This window comes from Corella eumyota, chromosome 3 (genome assembly GCF_963082875.1).
Source record: "Corella eumyota chromosome 3, kaCorEumy4.1, whole genome shotgun sequence".
Classification (NCBI taxonomy): Eukaryota; Metazoa; Chordata; class Ascidiacea; order Phlebobranchia; family Corellidae; genus Corella; species Corella eumyota.
In genome coordinates, this window is record NC_137492.1 from 324,985 (window position 1) to 346,269 (window position 21,285).

A 21,285-nucleotide genomic window follows, 5' to 3' on the forward strand; every position below is an offset into this window, starting at 1 on the left:
GATTTGAAATCGAAGTCAATTAAACTTAATATTTTGTAAATAAAATTTCAATTAGTTTAATTAACTTGGTTTGTACACAACCCGCATTTAAGATATTGAACAACAACATACGCAGAGGAAACGCAGTATTTGTCATTGTACGTTGTAGGTTAAAGCTATAATTAATAACCGTATGTACAGTTTGTTGTTAAGGAAACGGTTAAATTTGCTCGCTCTAGCCTTAATAAACATTTAGTTGTTGATTTATAATTACCAGTATATTATACAAACATATTGAAGTAGCGAAAAAGTATTTCAAATTTAAACTAAGTTAGCATAAGCTTAAGCGTTGTAGAAGCGCACTTGTGGGGACTTTTAACATCAACTTAATGATTGTTTAACAAGAAACTTCAGAACTTAACGTTAGTTAAAATAGGAACCTCAACTTAAGGATTGTTTAACAAGAAACTCAAAAACTTAACGTTAGTTAAAATAGTAACATGAACTTAATGATTGTTTTAAAAGAAAACTTGAGAACTTAACGTTAGTTAAAATAGCAACATGAACCAACATGGATATTATGCAAACATATCGAAGTAGCGATGTTTATCACATATAAGTAGCGATGTTTATTACACATTAAACTGTGTTAAAGCTTTAACGTTCTAGAGCAACACTTGTAGTGGCCCTTAACATCAAATTAAGGATTGTTTGTGTAGCTTATTTTGGATAAATCCACATAAGCTAACTTTTAATTTTATAAACAAACAGTTTTTCATGTTAATTTAAAATGAAATTGTTATTTATTTGCTGACAAGCTTTAACGTATTTTTTCTCCCTATTTAAATAATAAGTTTCAATGCTTTTAACTATAACTTGTTTATCGAATTTGCGGGTTATTTAACAACTCTTATCACATGGGAACTTTAACCTCGTTTTTCTGGTATTGAATCATTTTTTCAACGATTCATTTCCTCTTTTTATTAAGTGCAAATGTTCGTTTTAAAAACAGTTAGGCAATTTCGTTCTGCTGAACGGACGCCACTTAATAAACATGGATTTAGACATTACTTAAATTCAGAGTTTATTTCCGTAAGAATTAGCCAGAATTTTATATTCTTGTATCAACCAACAATTAGGACAGTTCCTAAAAATTAAAATTAATAATTCGCTACAGTTTGCAAGAAAATTAAGAACTGAGCGTTAGTTAAATGAGATTTGAGCAAATATTAGAAATTTGGTTCTACCGAAATATGGCCCGAAGCAAAATAAACGTGGAAATTGATTTAATGTATAACCAGGCTGTTTATTAATGGAAGCGCTATGTAAGCAACACAGGGTTTCGTGTTGTTAAATAGATTGTAAAGTGAGTACAACCATGTTTTAGATACGTCATAAAAGACAAGTAGACTTTATGACGTCACAGCCCACGAGTTATTAGCAACTTTTTAACAGAAGCCAAACATAATGTTAAGAGAAAGTTTGGTTAAAAAGCTTCAGCACAAAGTTAGTTTTAATAAGAACCATAAAGTTTTAAGTGACTTGTGAATAGGTTAAAGTGACATAACAATGTGTGCCCGATAACGTCACAAAACCTTTAATAATTAACATAACAATTCTAGACTCTTATAGCCCTTATTTAATAAGTTTTCAGTTTGAAAGTAAAAATAAAACAGAATTGGATCAAAAATAGTTTTTTAAGTTTTATGTCGATTTTATTCAACCCATTCAAGTTCTCTATTACATCACACTGCAACACAATTAGAAAAATTAAATGATTGAATTGGAGAAGCAATAAGGAAATGAATTATGACGTCATAGAAAGCGTCGAACTAAACAAACGCGCGTTTTATGAGGCATTTTATTTAACAGCAAATACAATAAAAATGTGAGGGTTTAAATAAAGGATATATTGTTCAGTATTTTACTAAAATAAATGGGTTCTTACTCAGTATAAAAAACAGATTTTCGGCTTATTTAGTTAAGTAGAAATACTAGAACGCGGTGGCATTAGAACGCGGTGGCAATGTGGCATTAGTTAAAAGTACTAGGGGAATACAAACAACTGCCACAAATAAAATGAAAGCACATGGTAGTCGAAATGTTTATTAACAAACCGCAAGTTGTAGAAGTGATATTTTATTTCTATTGTGGATAATATCCAAGTTGTGTCCTTATGGTAATTCTCGCCAGCAGCAATATTGCCAGCATATCAGTAAATATATCAGTAAGCAAACATATGGGAGGTCTGCTAAATTTAACTTTAAATATTTGTTCAATATTCAAGAAATAATTGAGCAAAACTTTAAACAAAATTTGAAACCAAGAAATAAGATCAATTATAGAAATTCGAGTCATCCATTATTCATATACTATGACGTCATAAACATAAAACAATAAGAAGCAGGTAGTTTACAAGTAGTTGTTTGTTATAACCTTAACGTTGTGACATCACAATAACTGTTTTTAGGGTTCTGTTACGTCACAATAGCTTTACGTCTGGGTCAATTACTATCGCGTCTTCGCGTTCGAGAATACTCGAGCTTTTGTGATTTGTTTGTTAAGTGGTCACGTGGTTAAATCTTAACAAAACAAAAAAGGGGAACAAATTCTAGATTTACAGAATTTTCAATTTCTTTAGAGTTTAAATTAACTGCAACGTCAGATGATTTGTTTGTGACGTAGTTGATTTATGCTTTGTTTGTGACGTAGTTGATTATCAGAATTAACTGTTTTTCTTTTGTTCTAGAATCGCAGAGAACAATGGTTAGGAATAAATAGTAATTATGACGTCAGAAAGTAAAATTCACACAAAGATGAGTCGAGAGGTTTCGTGTTTAAACCCTGGTGGTGGAGTTTGTCGATTAACAAACAAATTAATCGGGAAAATGTTCTACGTCATCACAGCGTTGTGGCTCGTTGCGTTTTTGCTGCTTCGTGTCGTCACAATCCGGCCAAGTATGACGTCACAAGAAGCGTACCCAAAAAGAAAAAATGGTTTTGAAGAATTTAATTCTCATAAAATCAGGTTCAGAGTTATCTTTAATTAATTATTATAATTAAGAATTTTAATTAAAATAAATTAAAATTTAATATCAGGTTTCTTGAAAGTAACGAAAACCAAGAAGATTTCGCATCCGAGGTAAAAATTAATTAAATTTTCAACTTTATTGAAACAATGCTTATAATGTGACGTCATAACAATGCTTATACTGTGACGTCATAACAATGATTATAGTGTGACGTCATATTAACAGGATCGAGGTTTGAGCAAGTTAATAATCAAACCTGACCCTTTGTACCCGGATATTGACTGTGGGGGGGTCATCAGGGGGGATCCTGACGTCATAGAATCTACAGCGCTCAAAAATCTCGAGTTCAAGTCAAAGGTGACGTCATATATAGATCATAAGATTTACGTCAAAGTTCAATTACGTTTTATAACCATTGTATGTAACTTTATTATGACGTCATACAGTCGTTCGAACGTCAGCGAAACGAGGTGTTAAAACGCGACGAAAATTTAGCAAAAAGTTTTAGAAATTGTTCGAACTTTAAACAAGAACAAAAATATATCGACCACGTGTTAACCAAGGAGGAAGGGGCTTTCCCTATTGCTTACGTCATCACCATTCACAAGTAAGTGTTAGAAATTATTATAAATAAAAAATGTGTTCGACTGGATTTGAACTTACAACCTCTCGTGCACCAGCAAACGACTTAACTCATGTGCCACTTGTTGTTATAGGAAGCTGTCGATGTTCGAGCGCCTCTTGCGGTCAGTCTATCATCCACAGAATCTCTACTGCATCCACGTGGACAAAAAGAGCTCACCTGACTTGATAGAGGGAGTTAGAGAGCTTACAAAATGCTTCGAGAATGTTTTTATGGCGAGTCAACTCAGCGAAGTTTTCTACACCCACTGGAGTCGAGTACAAGCTGACTTAAATTGTCTTCAAGATTTAAATAAAAAGTGAGTTTGAGTGAAATATTAACCCAAGACTTAAGATTTTTAGTTTTAACATAACCACAAATAAACTATTTTATTATGACGTCATAGGCGATCGGTTGTTCCATGGAGATACGTCATTAATTTATGTGGACAAGATTTTCCGCTGAAAACAAATTTCGAAATTATCCGGAATTTAAAATCTTTGCAAGGTTTCAATAATTTGGAAACTTTTATTGCTCCACCGCACAAGAAAAAGAGGTAATTGTGACGTCATTATACATGAATTATGACGTAACAAACCGCTTTTGTAACTATATTGTTAAATTCAACAATGACGTTTGTTAAAACCAACAATAGCTCTTCCTTATTACGTAATAATGGCTTAAACAATGCACCAACAATGCCCTATTGTTCCCAGGTACGAATCCTCGTTTGTGCTCCCCACGAAGGCGACTGAGTACGGGAAAGTCGAGCAAACCGGGAAAAAGAAACCCCCCTCACCGCTAGATGTCCCCATGTTCTCGGGGTCAGCTTACTTTATTTGGACCTGGGACGCGGTTCACTTCATGTTGACAGGTGAGTGACGTCATTGTGATGTCATGGCATCATCAGTCATTGTTAAGTCATAGCGGTGACGCCATTGTTAAATCATAGTGGTGACATCATTAGTCATTGTTAAGTCAAAGCAATGACGTCATTTTTAAGTCTTATGAATGACGTCATTGGTCATTGTAAAGTCATAGCGGTGACGTCATCAGTTATTGTTAATTTCTAATAATGACGTCATCAGTCACACGATTAAACGATTATTTATCAATAGTAATAATGACGTCATAATGAATGTTTACACAGACGCAAGAGTGGCTGCGTTCCTGGAGTGGAACCAGGACACTTACTCCCCAGACGAGCACATGTGGGCGACCCTGCAGCGCTTCTACCCCCACCTACCGGGCAGTTACCCCCCTCACGTCAAGTACGACCACAACGAGATGGAGTCGATCACGAGGATCGTCAAGTGGGGGGGACTTGATGACGTATACCCCCGGTGCGCAGGGAGGTACTCGCGCGGGGTCTGCGTCTACGGGGTCGGGGACTTACCCTGGTTGCTACGGCAACATCATTTGTTCGCGAACAAGTTCGATGATGACGTAGATTATTACGCCATCGAGTGTCTAGATATTTGGTTAAGAAACCGAACTCTAGCGCAGACGTCGCGATATCATAAATACGGCTTTCTATGACGTCACAATAGTGCTTATTAGTACCTTAGTTATTTTTCTTCAAGATTACGTTACAGTGACGTAATATGATGGTGACGTCACTGTGCTTTGTTGCCAAACTGTTTATTGTGTTTTCGTAAATCATAGTTATGACGTCATAGTACCTAGTATTGTGTTTATATTATTTTGCAATAAATCGTAGTGATGTGAAAACTTTTGGTTTAAACCACGATAGCTGAAGATAAAACATGAAAGACCAGAGGTTCGATTCTGATTAAATCAAAAAGAAACTGAAGATTAAGATGTTCAGGGTCTTTCTGCTGATCGAGGGAAGTTTGACAAATATAAAAATTAAAACTTATTGACTTAAGTACAAAAACTCCCCCAATTTACCCAGGACTCAAGGTTCGATCCTGGCTGAAGAAAGCTCAAATAGAAAAGATAAAAAAAAGGGAATTAAAAATAAAGATGGTAAAGGTTTTTCTCGGATTTTTATCCAACTAGAGGAAAGTTTGACAGCATTCTAGGGACTGAAACCAAAATAAAGAATATAGAGTTAAAACTTATTAATTTGGACACAATAACCCCCCCTAATTTTGGGGCAAACCCACAATATTTACGGGGGTTTTCTAAACAACTTAACAAATGTCGGATCCAAATTTTTATTCAACAAAATTTTGCTTCAAATTAAAACAAATTAACAACGACGACATCTTCTTTAAAGATTGTCGGTCATCTCCATCAACTTCTCCTTAAGATCAACCAAGTTCTTCTGGATCTTCCCATCCAGCTCCAGATACTGCTCCCGGGAGATCTTCTTGGTCATCAACTTCTCAGCTTGTTGGATGCTCTGTGCGAGCTTCTCTTTGAGACTTGCATCCAGTTGGTTTAACTGGAGGACCTGAAGATACACAATAAGATAAAAAAGATGCTTAATTTTTTTTTTTTTTTGTATATATCTCCTCAATGTGGGAAAGTCGAATGCGCAACTTAAACATAGAGTAACATCAGTTACTCTGACCCAGTCTCGAGTTGCCTGTGGTAGTTTGGGATATTATAGAATATAATTGCCCGATAATTATGCTGCTGATTAAGTGCTGGCTTAGCAGGAGTTCATACCGTTTATAGCACCTTACTCAAGGGCGCTACAGCATGAGATCAATGGGGATTGAACCCACGACCTCATGGTGGTGTAGCAAGTGTTCTTACTACTACACCACGCTGCCGGTAATATAGAACTAGATTCATTTTCAGAATTTTTTACATTAACTCAATGATTAAACTAACACTGTAGCTTCATGGGTTTTAATCTTTTATTTAGAATATGCTGTAGCTATTTCTATGCTGATTAAAGAGTTAGATTTGAGCAAAAATAACTTTCTATATTCAGATATAAAACTCTTTTTATTTAAGTAAACCTTGTCCTTTATATTCTCAGGTTTTCTTTCTATTTTAACGTTTCTTTTTTTCTTGTTTTTGATCTTGCTTTGTACTATGACCTTTTTAAAATTTATATAAAAAATAAAAACACTTTAAAAAAAAAAATTTTTAAATAAAGTTAAAAAAGTGTCTACTTTCAGCTTCCATTTAACATAGAAATCATATTTAATAAAAAAGTGTCTACCTTAAAAATAAAGTGCTTACCTTTTCTCCTATCTCAACAGCATCCTCCTTTAGTTTCGCTATGAGTTGAATGATTGTGTTTGTCGCCTCCTTGTGGTCCTTCTCAACACTTCGACGAGTTGTCGCAAAACTATTTTGATCTTTCGATGCCTATGTGTGATGTCATAATAGAAGTGGAAAAAAAACGATTAAATTAAAAAAAAAATTTAAATAATAATTAAAAAATATATTTGCATAAAAAAACAAATAATAAAATTTGAATAAACAAGCAACAAATAAACTAAGGAGAGGGGATATTTCTGTCACCTTAAAGTTAGTGATGGCGATCTCATAAGCTTTGTAGCAAGAATCCCTCTTAGCTTGCTGGGCTTGAACCTAAAATGAAATCAGTAAAATAAGATCTCGTTATTGAGCACAAAACTCAAAAATATGTATTATTCCATGTATTACCTTAAAAAGGTTTTTGTTATATTAATTAAGTAAGATTGTGCTGTGTTTGAGCTATCTGTAAAACACGACTCTAAACTTATTTTGTTATTGGACCCGAAACTTTAAATATATATATTTTTTCCAACTTATAATAATAGGTTTTTATTGGTTAAAGTTGTGCTGTTGTGCCATGTTAAAGCTATCTGTAATGCCAGGCTTAAGAGCAAATAATGTGGCATTGGTGCGGCTCGAACCCGAAACCTATTAGCTCAAAATCCAATGCCTGACTGGTGTACTACACCACCAGACTTAAAATATTAATTTGGTGAGTAATTAATGAGGCAAACATTACCACCAAGGGAAAATAGGTTCGAAAAATTAAACCAAATAAAAACATCTGTTCTACATAATTAAACATCAAAATCGACACTTTAAAATCCAAACAAACCTGTTCAATTACTCCTTGGACTCTCATTCTTGCCTCCGAGATGCGATCGTGAGCGATGGAGAAGTCCAAGCGAACGATGATGATCACGGTGAAGAATAACAAGAAGAAAGATCCGACGATCAACAAAGGTTCTTGCAACAACAACAATTTGTTGAACGAGTAGCTGACGACAAAGTCCGAGATATGTTGCTCCACCAGGTGGTGTTTGTGGAGCACGACGACGGGGCGACCAACCGTGTCAAGGTATGTGAAGTGAAGTTGGTCGTCGTCACGCTCTGCTGGGTACGGAAGATCGACCTTGATGTTTCTGAAGGTTATCATAAAAAAAATTAATTTATGGAATTTGAGTAAAAAAAGAAAAGATTTCAACTCACTTGGCTCCCTCTGGAAGAATGATTTTAACTGTAAGGTCATCAATCACCTGATCGTCCATTATGTGGTCAACAAACCTCATTTTTAGCGCATTTACATCACCTGTAATGTCATAATACAAATTGAACAACAATAACAATGTTCTTAACTAAACAAGAACAACCTTTAAAAAATGTTAAAAATTTAACATACAAGATAGTTAAAAGGAAGATTTTACCTCTGGTATAAAGATAGTTGTAGCTGGGGAGGTTGTACCCAAAGTAGTAATGAGTCTTCCAACCTCCGAAGAGCGGGAATCGAGGGCGGATCTCAAAGTCAACGGATTCCTCTGACACAAACAAGTTGGAGGTCGAGATATTTCCGATTTCATCTCTGTGGAGGATAATTTTGTTTATAAATTGCAATCAAGTTTACAAAATTAAAGTTATAATGGTGGTCAGGTAATAAACTAAATACCTAAACTATATTTTTAGTCAAACCAATAAAAAAAACTTAAACCTCTAAAACCATAAGTAAACAATGCACACTTTGACAACTATTAACAACCTTTAAATATATAGAGAACGGTGAGCACTAGCAGGGTAGCATAATTAGGGCAAGCAAAGTTATAGATTAAATTCATTTATATGATACATTTTAAGTTGTAATAGGCACTATTACTATTACCTAGATTTAGGGAAAGCAGGATAAAAGATTAAGTTGATTTATATGGTTAAGGTAAGCAAGGTTATGGTCCAAGTTTATAATGGTAATATTATAGTTAATTATGTGGACAATGCTTTATAAGCACTATAGCTACATTGTCCACATTGTCCTAAATGACTTTAAGTGTTCAAAGATTTTTACGGTTGTTTAGAATCAGACTCAAAACCAAGCCAACCTGTAGTAAACATCTGCCGCTGATGCTGGCAAAATACTTTTAAAAGTTTTCACCGACGAAGCCCCGCTATTGGGTTGTCGTTGGTAGTCATAACGACTGAACGACCCCTTCAACTTTGCCCCCGTGTGGCGGATATCCACGGTCTCCTCGACAGCAATATTCCCCCAATGTGAAACCTCGATGACTCGTTCAAGTTTGGAGATGGTGAGGAAGGGATTGTTGTTCTCAAAGTGGATTTTCATGTTGTTCTGTTCAGAAGTTTAACAATTTGAAAATAATAGAAATTTACTTACTTTAAAAGGGTTTAAATAAATAAATTAAAAATTAAAAATAATTTTATTTAACTGGAAAAAATTTAAAAATAAAGTTGCCCAAAAAAAACCAAAATCATAATTTAAATATTTTAAAAAATCTTTAAGTTCACTTAATTATAATTAATTAAAATAAATCATAGTTAAATTAGAAATTATAATTAATTAAAAATATTCTAAAAAAAGACTTTAAACTTACTTGGCTGTTGGGGGCAACATTCTTGAATTCCTCCCCAGAATAAGTGATCGTTGAATCCTCTTTTTCAGGGTTGCCAAACTTTGTGAAACTCTCGATCGAGTTTGAGGACAAATCAACTTGGGTGGATTGGGACTCAGTGGGGTAGGGGGAGTAGTAGAAATGGTTGCCACGGTAAACAACAAGTTGGTTCTGAGACTGGGTGATTTCCCTAAAGTAATATTATAAAGTTTAAAAATATATATAATCTTATTTCTTCTAAAATTTTACACACAATTATTGTTTTTTAAAAAAACAAGGACAAAAACACTGTAATACAGTATGGTGTACTACATTCGTTATTATTTTTTTTATCCTTGATGTGGGTTGACTTCATGACCTAAACATAGAGTAACAACAGATACCCCGGCCCAGTCTCGAGTTGCCTTTGGCAGTTTAAGATATTATAGATTATAATTGCCCGATAATTAAACTGCTGATTAAGTGCTGGCTCAGCAGGAGTTCATACCGTTTATAGCACCTTACTCAAGGGCGCTACAGCATAAGATCAGTGGGAATGGAACCCACGACCTCATGTGTGGTGTAGCAAGTGTTCTTACCACTACACCACGCTGCCGGTTTGAAATAAAACCTTAATTGGACTTACTTGGGGAATGGATTGACTGAGTTTGGATAAATTTCCTCCACGACGAGTTTAATCGTTTCTGTTGGGTTCAACTTGGATGGAAGAGTTACGACAAAAATCCTCTTCTCCAAATTTGTTTCCTTTAACTTTAATCCTTCTTCTTCTCCTTCCTGTAAATTTAATTAACAACACTTTATTTTTTGCTTAATTTAACAGAATTCATCACGCTAAATATTCACAGCAGCAATGTGTTAATAGTGGAAATTATCGGAATTTTTGTACTTTATTGCGGGATGAAAGCAGTATTTACCTAAAGAGCTAAGGGGTGATGCGGGATTGACTTTAAAGGTCAAGAAATTATGCGAAATTGAATATAAAGCACAAGGGAAGATTAGGGGAGGGTATAAAAAGTCCGTCCTTTTCCGCATTCAGCGTTTTTTTATTAACGTTTACATACGGCCTCGGTATTTCCCACACCCCGCAACTTCCCGCATCCTGTATTTTAGTACTACCCCATTGAAGATAAATTTACATACTAAAAAAAAATTATTTTAATACTTCACCTCAGTAACTTGGATCCATGAAAGTTGTTTTGCATGGGAGGGATCAACTGTAAATTGGAAAGCAGGGAGGGGTCCAGTTCCATCGTTCCTCAAGGTCAAACTTGTCGTCACCTTCACCAAATGTGTCTTGAGGTCAATATTTCTAGAAACTTCCTCGTTCACCAAATTCGCATTCGTTCCCAAAATTAACGCACAAAATAAAACAAAAACCCTCATTTTTAATAACTTCAACTAATTTAAATACTTAAAAACCTATATAACAAAAAAATACAAACTTATTATCAATATTTCTAGTTCAAATCAAAGTTTAAAACAAAATTTAAGTAAAAAATATTGTTTTGCAAATTCTAAAACTCCCTTCAACAATAGAATCGCTACAGCGAATACCGGTGCCACGATGATTGTCATGGTTTACTGAATAACATCATTACACGTAATTCTTAAAATTAAGTTTATCCTCGAAAAATTGTATTTTATTTAATTTTACAATTATGTTTATTTCCTTTAACACAAGAACAATGTTATAAAACTTTTACTAAAAAATAAAAACAACATATAAAATGTTACAATTATAGGTATTTTTAGTTATTAAAATATTATTGTTTGGTAGAAAACAGAACACTTGCTGCACCACTTAAGGTCGTGTGTTCAATCTCCACTGTTCTTATTCTGTAGCGCCCTTGAGTAAGGTGCTATAAACGGTATGAACTCCTGCTAAGCCAGCACTTAATCAGCAGCATAATTATTGGTCAATTTTAATCCATAATATCCCAAACTGCCACAGGCAACTTGAGACTGGGTCGGGTAACTGATGTTACTCCATGTTTAAGTTGTAAAGTCGACCTTCCCACAACGAGGATAAAGATATATAACATGTTTTTTTTATTTTTTTTATTAATCTAAGAGCAACAACCACCAAGCTAAGGAACAGAATTGTGTATTGCTTAAACAAATAAGAACAATTTTGCAATAATTTAAAAAAAACAGAAAATTTAAACTGCAATTTTTATATTTTATCAATTTAATCAAGAATCTAATTAGAAAATGCTCAAATACAGAAAATAAATAAATTAGTTCCTCAAATTTATATTGTGCAAAATTAAAACAAAATTATAAAACATAAAAACTTTTAACTAAAAAGAAGCCGTTAGTTGATAAAAAATAAAATTTGTCAAAATAAACATAATTCTCTTTCAAATCAAAACACAGTGAAATTAAGGAACAAAAATAAATACTAAAAACAAAAAAATTGAAATAGAAATTTCAGGAAATCTAATTCTTAAAAGGCAGCTTTAAAATTTTACGTATTTTGCTCGAAAGATTTTAATTTTGTGAGGTCATAGTAAAAGAACAAATGCTGTTTGTTTCTAAGCTAGCAAAAAAAGCAAATTAATTTCTAAATTATTGCTGACATCATAAAACGAATAATGACATCACCAGAAAATTGATGACATCACAAAATAAATAATGACATCACCAGAAAATTGATGACATCATAAAACTAATAATGACATCACCAGAAAATTGATGACATCACAAAACCACTAATGACATCACCATAAAAGTTGATGATACACAAAATAAATATTGACATCACAACAAAGTTGATGACATCAAAAAATAAATAATGACATCACCAGAAAGCTGATGACATCATAAAGTAAACAATAACAAAATGTTAATAAAGATAAAAGCAAAGCTATGTTAAAATATGACATCACAATGCTAACAATGACATCATTAAATCAACTAATGATATCATCAGACTTCAGAGTTGATGTTAAAGTTCTCCTGTTCATAGATGAGGTCAAGAGCGGAATCCACGTTCTCAGTGATGTGGGTCGGAACGCACAAGTTCACGTCGAACTCAATGTCACGGGGTCCGTGGAAGTGACGAGGGATTTGGTAACTACTTCCCTGTAAGATAAATTAAAATTTTATTTGTTTGGTAATCACCTACTGTTAAATTTAACCGGTAGCGTGGTGTAGTGGTAAGAACACTTGCTACACCACATCGTGGGTTCAATCCTCACTGACCTTATGCTGTAGCGCCCTTGAGTAAAGCGCTATAAACGGTATGACCTCCTGCTTAGCCAGCACCTAATCAGCAGCCTAATTATCGGGCAACTATAATCTATAATATCCCAAACTGCCACAGGCAACTCGAGACTGGGTGAGGGTAACTGATGTTACTTTATGTTTAAGTTGTGAAGTCAACTTTCCCACATGGAGGATAAAGATATATATAAAAAAAAATTAAATGCAAAATTGGTAAGCCTATTATAGAATAGACAATAACAATTTAATCACACAAAAAAGCAACAGAAAAATAAAATAATTTTAATATCATGTAGATATTATTTAACAGGAAAATTATTTTTGTAAATAATTTAATGACAATAAACTCATTTTATATTCTTACATTATTTGTGCGTGGTAAAATCTATAAATTAATATAAATAAAATTTAATCAGCACCTAACTAACTTTATCAATAATAATTTAAATAAACAATGGTGATAAAATTAAAATTGTGAGTTTACTCCCATATCGAGGATAAACAACTTACCCCAGGTAGTGGTGAGTAAACCCCGGTACAAACTAACACTGAGTCACAACTCTGAACCCCTGTTTGTGATGTCATAACTTCATTGTGTGATGTCATTATCTGTAAACAAAAATTATTTGTAATGTCTAAATTTTGATAAATAAAATAAAAACTTAAAATATTAAATGATCCATGTATATTAGTTTAAAAATCAATTTACGTTATTATCTCGTGCACTAGTTGCCATGTTTCTGGTATTGGCATGCAGATTTTTCTGTTTCAACTTTGTTGTTTGCTGGCCTTCATTCTACATGCAATAAATTTGTTTTAACACAAGTAAAATAAGAAAAATTTGTTACAAGGTAGATTGTGGATGGTATTGTCTAAATTGTTTTGAGCTTAACAGTGTAGCTAATGTAAAGATGCTTTTTAATGCTAAAACATGGACCTCAGACCTTACCCTAGGATGCTCCAACATGGCAGCAGTGGGAATTAAACCCAATACCTTAGGTTTTACTCAAGGATGTTACAATATGCCAGCAGTGAGAATCAAACCTAGGTCCCTCAGGTTTTTCTTAAAGATGTTACAACATAGCAGCAGTGGAATCAAACCCAGGATCATATTTATTATCCACTTTACCATTTCGTTAAATCTGATACTTAAGATCTTGAGTTGAATTCCCACTGCTAGCATTTTGTGACATGCTTTATAGCCAAGTAAATAAGCAAACCAACCGAGTTAATTTATTACGCCACCAAAACTTAAAACTTGTTCATCGAATATAAAACAAAAAAAGCCAATCACTTAAATAAAATTAACTAAAGTATAACCAATCAATTTTTTATTCTGTTAATTTTAATTAGTTCACGCTTTGGTAAACACTTTATTAGAGTAGGCACTTTTACCTGTTTTCTTTTGTTCTCTTCTTTTAATATTTTGTTAAATAAATTTGCTCCATAAATGTCAGCCATTGGGTTGTCACTAAAATTAAATAAAATAAGAATTAAATATGAATTTACTAATTTTTTAATGTAGTTAGCATCCATATATAATGAAGCTTACTTCTTACAATGCATGAGGTCGTGGGTTTAATCCCCACTGATCTAATGCTGTAGCACCCTTAGGTGAGGCGCTATAAACGATATGAACTCCTGCTGAGCCAACACTTAAACAGCAGCATAATTATCGGGCAATTATATTTAATAATATCCCAAACTGCTACAGGCAACTCGAGACTGGGTCGGAGTAACTTATGTTACTCTATGTTTAGGTCGCGCATTCGACTTTCCCACATCGAGCTTAAGATATATACAAAAAAAAGTTAGAAAAACACTTTAACTCACCCAATAGCGTACAAACTTCTGATTGGTTTATTAAAATTCATCTTAGCAGCAATCCTGTTGATCAGTTTATCAGCGTAACGGTAAGTTATCTCACTAGGTTTACCCATCAATGCAGTATACCTTAAAGGTTCCCCCACCATTTTAAGATAAACACTCTCTAGACAGTGCATAAAAGTACCATGACCAAACCTAAAAAAAAGAATAACTTTAATTTAAGTTTGTTATCTAACTTTTATTCTATAATCTATAAATTTTTTGATTTTTAATTACTTTTTAAAACACAAATTAAAAATAATTTTATTTGTTGTAATATGGTCACAATTCTTAACTAATATTTGCTGAAGATAATTTACACATGCACCACAAACAACAAAAGTTTAATTGATTTTGTAAGCAAATGAATTAGACATAAATATAAATATATGAACCACAAGGGTTTGTTGTATATAGCATTGTATATAGCATGCATATAGATAGTGTGTATGACATTTATCTTTGTATTTAAATTTATATTGAACCAGCAAAACAGGTTTTACTGACTTATAAATAAATTTTGGCACAATTACATGCTCCCAAATTACTGAGAATTAAGTAGGATACACACCCACTTTACAACCAATAAGAGAGCAGTATGTTAACCAATCATGAGCCTTAAAATAGACAACACTACTTAAGAATCACTGGGCGTAAAATTAGTTTAAAAATTCAGATTTTGAACAAAGAAAATTTTACAAATTTTAAATAAAATATTAGGTTACAAAAGGTTACTTTACAACCGGCTTTAATTAAAACCGGGTAAAGGAGAAAATTATAAACTGATTTACATATGTTTAAAATCCCCTTCCTAAATTAGTTTTTACAAAATTAAACCTTTATTAATAGAAGAAAAATGGACAATATAAATAGACAATATAAATATATAATTTAAATATTATATTTACTGTAAGATTTATTTAAATATATTGTGACTAACAACATACCAAAATACCCCAAACCAAAATTCCAACAACAAACGTTAACGCAAACATAATTTGACCAGCTAATACAAACAATAGGTCCAGGTCATATTATGACATCACAGTGACTAATATATCCTGTGTTTATGACATCAGTAAGTTTAGACATTAATTAATTTAGTTTTGTTAATCAAAGATTAATTAAAAACGAATGGGAAATCCTAAAATGTCAACATTATTAAAACCTTCCTTTTAAACTAATGATTAAATAATTTAAATTATAAACAAACTAAGCACAGTTCTATAACAAACTAAAATATTTAAATTTCCAAACTAAAACAAAAAGGTTTTTATAAATTTTAGAATTTTTAAATCCACATTTAAAAAAAACTTTGATTTTTTTTAAATTTTAGCAAAATTTTTTTTTTTGCAAACTAACCTTGGCATGTGGCTTTCAGCCATCCACAGCAAATCCATGTTGCAAGCAAGCACGGGTAAATGGGGGTCCATATCTTCTTTAATGGGGTCATTTAAGGCCCCATGGGTGAGCAAAACATCTATAATAAGTTGAAGATTGGTCTCCCACCTCACAGGTTCACCAAATAAAATAATTGCATCAATTTTAGGAAATTTGTCAGCTATAGAAGGTTGCTGTAAAATAAAATTAAACATTTTTAAATAATGGAGTTTAGTAATATACATATATATATATATGTTTGTCCAATTTATAACGCCTAATTAAAACTGCCACTTGTGGTGTGAGGGTAAATTATCATAAGCAAATATTAGTTAAGAGTTGCAACCTTAATACAACAATTAAAATCATGACTTTAGGGCCAGCTATCATTACTTTTTTTTTTGTATATATCTTTATCCTCGATGTGGGAAAGTCAAATGCGCGACTTAAACATAGAGTAACATCAGTTACTCCGACCCAGTCTCGAGTTGCCTGTGGCAATTTGGGATATTATATAGATTATAATTGCCCGGTAATTATGCTGCTGATTACATGCTGGCTCAGCAGGAGTTCACACCGTTTATAGCACCTTACCCAAGGGCGCTACAGCATGAGAGCGGTGGGGATTGAACCCACGACCTCATTAGTGGTGTAGCAAGTGTTCTTACCACTACACCACGCTGCCGGTCAATATGGTAGTTTATATCTATTTATATTGGACAATATGTAAGTTCAATTTAAAAGCCATGAAAAATAAACAAAACTGCAGTTTGTGGTGTCCATGTAAATTATCACTGGCAAATATTAGTTAAGAATTTTGACCATATTACAACAATTAAGATTGGTGTTTAAAAACTAAATGTTGGACTTATTTTTATGTATTTTGTACACACTTTAACCCTTTACAATCTATTGCACAGATGTTAGTTGGTATCATTGATTTAAAGGTCATTGACATATGTTTAGCTCTAAAATCAATAATTTAAATCTGTGCCAATGACAAAATTTAATCTTTAGTGACAATCAACTGAAATAAATAATTTAAAAGCTATCTGTTTTAAACTAAAATTTTAAAATTGAAAATTTAAAGTAAAATTAATTAAAATTTAATTTTTTTTTTGTTATTAAAAATTATTTTACAAAAACAGGGTTTCCGATTAATTACCTCCATTGGTCGTCGTGAATGATCGACCATATCGAGATTTGGAAACGCTTGTCGTATTTGCTCAACTGTGACAGTGTTAGTAAACCCAATTTTCTTTGCTATTTGTTCGATGGGTCCCTGCCCCGATAGAAGAACACATTTGTCGTGATATTCTGGAAACATTCTTAATGGGCTATGTGACATCATAACCTGCTCTGAAGTTATCTAGAATTTCAAACAATTTCTTAATTAAACTTTGTATTTTAAATATAATTATGTTTTTTCGTATATATCTTTATTCTCGATGTAGGAAGGTCGATTGCGTGACTTAAACATTGAGTAACACCAGTTACCCCAACCTAGTCTCGAGTTGCCTTTGGCAGTTTGGGATATTAAAGATTATAATTGACCGATAATTATGCTGCTGAATAAGTGCTGGCTTAGCACGGGTTTATACCGTTGCTTTACTCAAGGGCGCTACAGCATAAAAGCAGTGGGGGTTGAACCAACAACCTCATGTCGTGTAAGAATAAAAGCAGTGGAGATTGAACACACGACCTCATGTAGTGTATGAAGTGTTTTGGCCACTACACCACACTTTTAATAATTATCCTTCAAAATCCAATCAAACTATAATAATTGTTAAACATTTTTATTTATTTAAAATTTTTATTTTACCTCCACTCCCAGGGCTTCCGACAATTGTTCAGATTTAGTGCGGGCAAGAGCGTTGCCGGCATTTGTGACAAAAACTGACGGAACTTTAAACTTGCCGTTCGAGTCGACCAACTTCTGAAAAGCGGCCTGTGCTGCAGGAATTGGTTTCTTGCCACGAATTAAGACACCATCAATATCGAATAAAAGCCCAAACCCTGGGTCCTGTAATTTAAAAAAATCTAAATCAAATTTATTAAAATATTTTTATAAATTAAATAACTTTATATTCCTTAAAAAAAAACTTTATTATTTTGTTTATTAATGTTTAAGATTACCTGACATGCTGTAGAAATAGATCTTGCCAAAGTTTTTGATGTAATTCTAAAAAGATTTGGTTTTAAAAGAGCCATTCCTCCAATAAGTCTCCAACACCGAAGTTTATTTCTCCACAGCGAAATCTTTTACAGAATAAATGTTTATTCTTACTAATACTTAGCAAAATACAGCTCTTTAAATCACAGAAATTCTAAAAATAATTAATTTAAATTATATTTCTAACCTATACAGACTGAGTTTAAAATATCATTAATTATGACGCATGTGGTTAATTAATAACATTAATTCTAACACGTCATGTTGTTGGTTTTTAACAATTACGTCACGAGGTCATTTGGACAAGGTTTCAACACCTAAGGTGTTAGGTATCACAGTTTACATTTACTTTTAATAATATAAGTTGGTGATAAATTAATTAAATTTCAAAATTTAAACCGAAGGTCAACAAACGAAGTTTTACGATTAATCAATTAATAAAAACCTATTTTTTTTAATGGTACAGTTAACCCAGCTAACTTAAAAAATAAATAATCCAATCTTCCTTAACAGCTTTTATATTAAACAAACTCCATCAGTCTTTCGAAACTAACAAAAAACGATTTTTGATCAAAAAAACATTTCAAAGAAAATGACGTCACTGGCCGGACGGGTTCCTTGAGACTGAACTTTAGTAACCCGTACGCCTCTTTTTTCTGACCAATAAGATTAAGTTTAGTGGTGCGAGGCGAGTAAATATTTTGACTAAATTGTTTTTAAATTTCAGACCACAAGTTTTATAACAAGGTCAAAATATGTACAAGCTTTATAAACACTTTAATCCTAAATAAAATAACTTTGCTAAAAATAAAAACAGATTTTCTAACTAATCCTTTTGTGTGGTTTAGTTTCACAACCTACTGCTATTTTAACCTTTTTTTACCAATCTTTTTTAATCAAACACAAGTAAACAACAAGTCAAGTTCTTTATCAGACTTGCCCTTAGGCAATTATCAAAGAGTTAAGAAGGTTTACCGGTTCAACGACTGGCACATTTAATTTCCTTTTTCCTTTTTAATTAAAAATAATAAAGGTTTAAATTTACGACAACTAATTAGTTGTTCAACAATACTTAACGCAAAACAAGCTCTATTAAAACATATTTTCACATACAGCAAAAATTAATTTTAATCATGTAAAAATGGCGATTTAGATTTTTATTATTCTGTTATAGAAATCAAATAATAACTTGGCGCGATAAGGTCACCGAACCATGTCGCCCGCGAACAATCAGCTGATCAGCAATATGGTTCCCTTTGCAAACAAAATATATTTTAACACCAAATTGTTCTTTTACCGTTTTTAAATAAATATTTAAAACATTTTAAAGTTGCAATTTTATCTTAAAGATTGTGTATAAAATATAAAGATAGAATGTCGTAAAATTACTATTTTAAAATCAAAAATTTTGCAAAGCCAAAATCTTACGTTTTTTAGTAATATTTTAATAAAAAAATCATTTTAAATAACAATATCTTAATCAACCTTTTAGCATAACTTAAGGTTAATTTAACAACAATTAAAAATGAACACATCAAGTCAATTGTACAACGCTGTTCGATGGATTCTCGGCCTTTATTTTATCCTCCAAGGCTGCATTCAAACCGACTTAATTGGGGAAATGTTCTTCCCCAATATTCACAATGTGTTTGTTGTCAACTACCAGAACTACGTCAACACGATACCATGGCAACAACTTGGTCTTAAAGGAGATGCAAACATTTTTAGGATTGTGATCGGGTATTTTATCTTGTTGTGCGGTGCATTCTTTGTTTTCAATAAATCTGTGAAGTTCTTTAGTTTTTTGATGATGTTGGTTGGAATATGGTCAGTTTATGCTCATGTTTCCTGCAATGATCCGACCTACATGGCAATTTCTGGTGGACTCATCGCGTTTCTAATGTTGTGTATGGTGGTTACTCCAAAACCTGAGACTGAACCAAGTGAAAAAGAAAAATCTGAGTAAAAAAGTTGCTCGAAATGAGGACAAATTAAAAACAATATGTAGAAACTGTAAAAAAAGATTTATTAAATTAAATATTGTGAACTGTATATTATCGTCATTGTGTCAAATATTCTTTCTTATTGTGGATTTTAACCTTTTTGTGAATCAAATTTTTTAACAAACTTTACCTTATAAAACTGCACTAATTTGATGTAATATTTGTTAATTTAGAAAATTAAATATTTGTTAAAATGGTTCGAACCAAAGCAAGTGCAGGTTGTAGTAGTGCTGCCATAAGAGGTAACAAAAGTTTAAATTAAATCTATTTGAATCCCTTTTTTGTTTTTAATTCTAAATTTTGTTTTAGTTTCAGCAGCAAAAGCCCCCCGTAAAAATGTGGGGTCTTCAGCGCGACCCAGTTCAGATTTCGGGTCTCCAGGTTTGTTAAAAGTTGTTTAAAACAAGAAACAAATATTTATAAAATGTTTCCAATTAATTTTCAGCTGGCAAGAAAGACAAAAGTGTCGGGGGAAACCCTGTTTGTGCTCGGCCGACTCCTGATTGGCAGAAACCCATCAGAAGATTTTTCACGAAGATGGAGAAAAATAATGAAGTTAACATCACTGTGCAGGTGAAACCCCTGTTTATATTGCAAGTTAACTCTCCTTTTAAAGCAAGTTTAAGTTTGATTTTAAAACTATTTTAAAATCTGAAAATTCTAATTTCTTCCAGGAGAAATCTCCCCAAAGAGAAAGTCCCACCCATTCCCATGACGACAAAGAAAACAAAAACCCAAAAGATGAACCAGGCAGTTCTTCATATGGTCCTTCTGGTAGCAAAGATGTTCCATCTTCAAGTGGAGTCAGTTCAAAGAAAAAGCGAAGAATTTTGTAAGTAATTCAATTTTAAACAGACTTTGACTTAAAAATTAAATTTAAAATTACTTTAATTTTTCAGAACAATTTCGGATTCTTCGGATGAAGAAATGGCGACCCCTGACCCTTTGCCCTCTAGTTCAAACATGACTGAACCCACGACCTCAAGTTCAAAGGTTAACGGTTGTGTGGTAACAATGGGGGAAGAAATAACGACCGAAAGTTGAAGATTTCAATAAAAAGTTGGGAGAAAAAACTTTTAAGAATTTATTAAACTTTAGTACATTCGTGATAGTACTGCCTTGTATTATGAATTAAACTGCCATGTTCTTTCACTTGTTGCCTTAAATGTTATTAAAAAATGAAGAAAAAAAAATGTTTTTAATTAAT

The 21,285-nt window shown here is 32.7% G+C and overlaps 4 protein-coding genes across 4 annotated transcripts; 2 read left to right on the forward strand and 2 right to left on the reverse strand.

The window, feature by feature from the left end:
* Window positions 1–1,373: 1,373 nt before the first annotated feature.
* Window positions 1,374–5,364, forward strand: LOC145745865 (beta-1,3-galactosyl-O-glycosyl-glycoprotein beta-1,6-N-acetylglucosaminyltransferase-like). The gene is made up of 9 exons (XM_082564042.1): window positions 1,374–2,386; window positions 2,729–3,007; window positions 3,079–3,121; window positions 3,237–3,368; window positions 3,458–3,618; window positions 3,728–3,952; window positions 4,040–4,189; window positions 4,350–4,507; window positions 4,784–5,364. Exons 2-9 carry the CDS (start codon window positions 2,766–2,768, stop codon window positions 5,170–5,172), a joined length of 1,500 nt encoding a protein of 499 aa, XP_082420168.1. The 5' UTR covers window positions 1,374–2,386; window positions 2,729–2,765; the 3' UTR covers window positions 5,173–5,364.
* A 435-nt stretch (window positions 5,365–5,799) lies between these two features.
* LOC145745864 (dolichyl-diphosphooligosaccharide--protein glycosyltransferase subunit 1-like) lies at window positions 5,800–10,846 on the reverse strand. The gene is made up of 10 exons (XM_082564041.1): window positions 10,599–10,846; window positions 10,057–10,205; window positions 9,414–9,621; window positions 8,904–9,151; window positions 8,241–8,395; window positions 8,026–8,125; window positions 7,652–7,958; window positions 7,081–7,149; window positions 6,796–6,924; window positions 5,800–6,052 (listed from the first exon to the last, which is right to left on the reverse strand). The coding sequence occupies exons 1-10, from the start codon at window positions 10,812–10,814 to the stop codon at window positions 5,870–5,872; spliced, it is 1,764 nt and encodes a 587-aa protein (XP_082420167.1). The 5' UTR covers window positions 10,815–10,846; the 3' UTR covers window positions 5,800–5,869.
* A 679-nt stretch (window positions 10,847–11,525) lies between these two features.
* Window positions 11,526–18,225, reverse strand: LOC145745134 (haloacid dehalogenase-like hydrolase domain-containing 5). The gene is made up of 9 exons (XM_082563129.1): window positions 18,039–18,225; window positions 17,725–17,925; window positions 17,068–17,271; window positions 15,885–16,096; window positions 14,490–14,678; window positions 14,052–14,127; window positions 13,366–13,452; window positions 13,167–13,265; window positions 11,526–12,515 (listed from the first exon to the last, which is right to left on the reverse strand). The coding sequence occupies exons 1-9, from the start codon at window positions 18,111–18,113 to the stop codon at window positions 12,360–12,362; spliced, it is 1,299 nt and encodes a 432-aa protein (XP_082419255.1). The 5' UTR covers window positions 18,114–18,225; the 3' UTR covers window positions 11,526–12,359.
* Window positions 18,226–20,036: 1,811 nt separating this feature from the next.
* On the forward strand, window positions 20,037–21,237 carry LOC145745678 (uncharacterized). Its single transcript, XM_082563816.1, has 5 exons — window positions 20,037–20,320; window positions 20,388–20,459; window positions 20,524–20,651; window positions 20,753–20,910; window positions 20,978–21,237. The coding sequence occupies exons 1-5, from the start codon at window positions 20,272–20,274 to the stop codon at window positions 21,120–21,122; spliced, it is 552 nt and encodes a 183-aa protein (XP_082419942.1). The 5' UTR covers window positions 20,037–20,271; the 3' UTR covers window positions 21,123–21,237.
* Window positions 21,238–21,285: the final 48 nt, after the last annotated feature.

Bases quoted from the DNA above. Each gene is read 5' to 3' on its own strand.
- LOC145745864 (XM_082564041.1), bottom strand. From the start codon at position 10,814: ATGAGGGTTTTTGTTTTATTTTGTGCGTTAATTTTGGGAACGAATGCG. The intron at 9,622-10,056 runs GTAAGTCCAATT...ATATTACTTTAG, and splicing joins TCAGTCAATCCATTCCCCAA to GGAAATCACCCAGTCTCAGA. The intron at 6,053-6,795 runs GTAAGCACTTTA...GTGTATCTTCAG, and splicing joins CTGTTGAGATAGGAGAAAAG to GTCCTCCAGTTAAACCAACT.
- LOC145745865 (XM_082564042.1), top strand. From the start codon at position 2,766: ATGACGTCAGAAAGTAAAATTCACACAAAGATGAGTCGAGAGGTTTCG. The intron at 3,122-3,236 runs GTAAAAATTAAT...TCATATTAACAG, and splicing joins AAGAAGATTTCGCATCCGAG to GATCGAGGTTTGAGCAAGTT. The intron at 3,619-3,727 runs GTAAGTGTTAGA...TTGTTGTTATAG, and splicing joins TACGTCATCACCATTCACAA to GAAGCTGTCGATGTTCGAGC.
- LOC145745134 (XM_082563129.1), bottom strand. From the start codon at position 18,113: ATGGCTCTTTTAAAACCAAATCTTTTTAGAATTACATCAAAAACTTTG. The intron at 14,679-15,884 runs GTTAGTTTGCAA...TCTTTTTTTTAG, and splicing joins GCTGAAAGCCACATGCCAAG to GTTTGGTCATGGTACTTTTA. The intron at 13,266-13,365 runs GTAAATTGATTT...TTTTGTTTACAG, and splicing joins CTAGTGCACGAGATAATAAC to ATAATGACATCACACAATGA.
- LOC145745678 (XM_082563816.1), top strand. From the start codon at position 20,272: ATGGTTCGAACCAAAGCAAGTGCAGGTTGTAGTAGTGCTGCCATAAGA. The intron at 20,321-20,387 runs GTAACAAAAGTT...ATTTTGTTTTAG, and splicing joins TAGTAGTGCTGCCATAAGAG to TTTCAGCAGCAAAAGCCCCC. The intron at 20,652-20,752 runs GTGAAACCCCTG...AATTTCTTCCAG, and splicing joins AAGTTAACATCACTGTGCAG to GAGAAATCTCCCCAAAGAGA.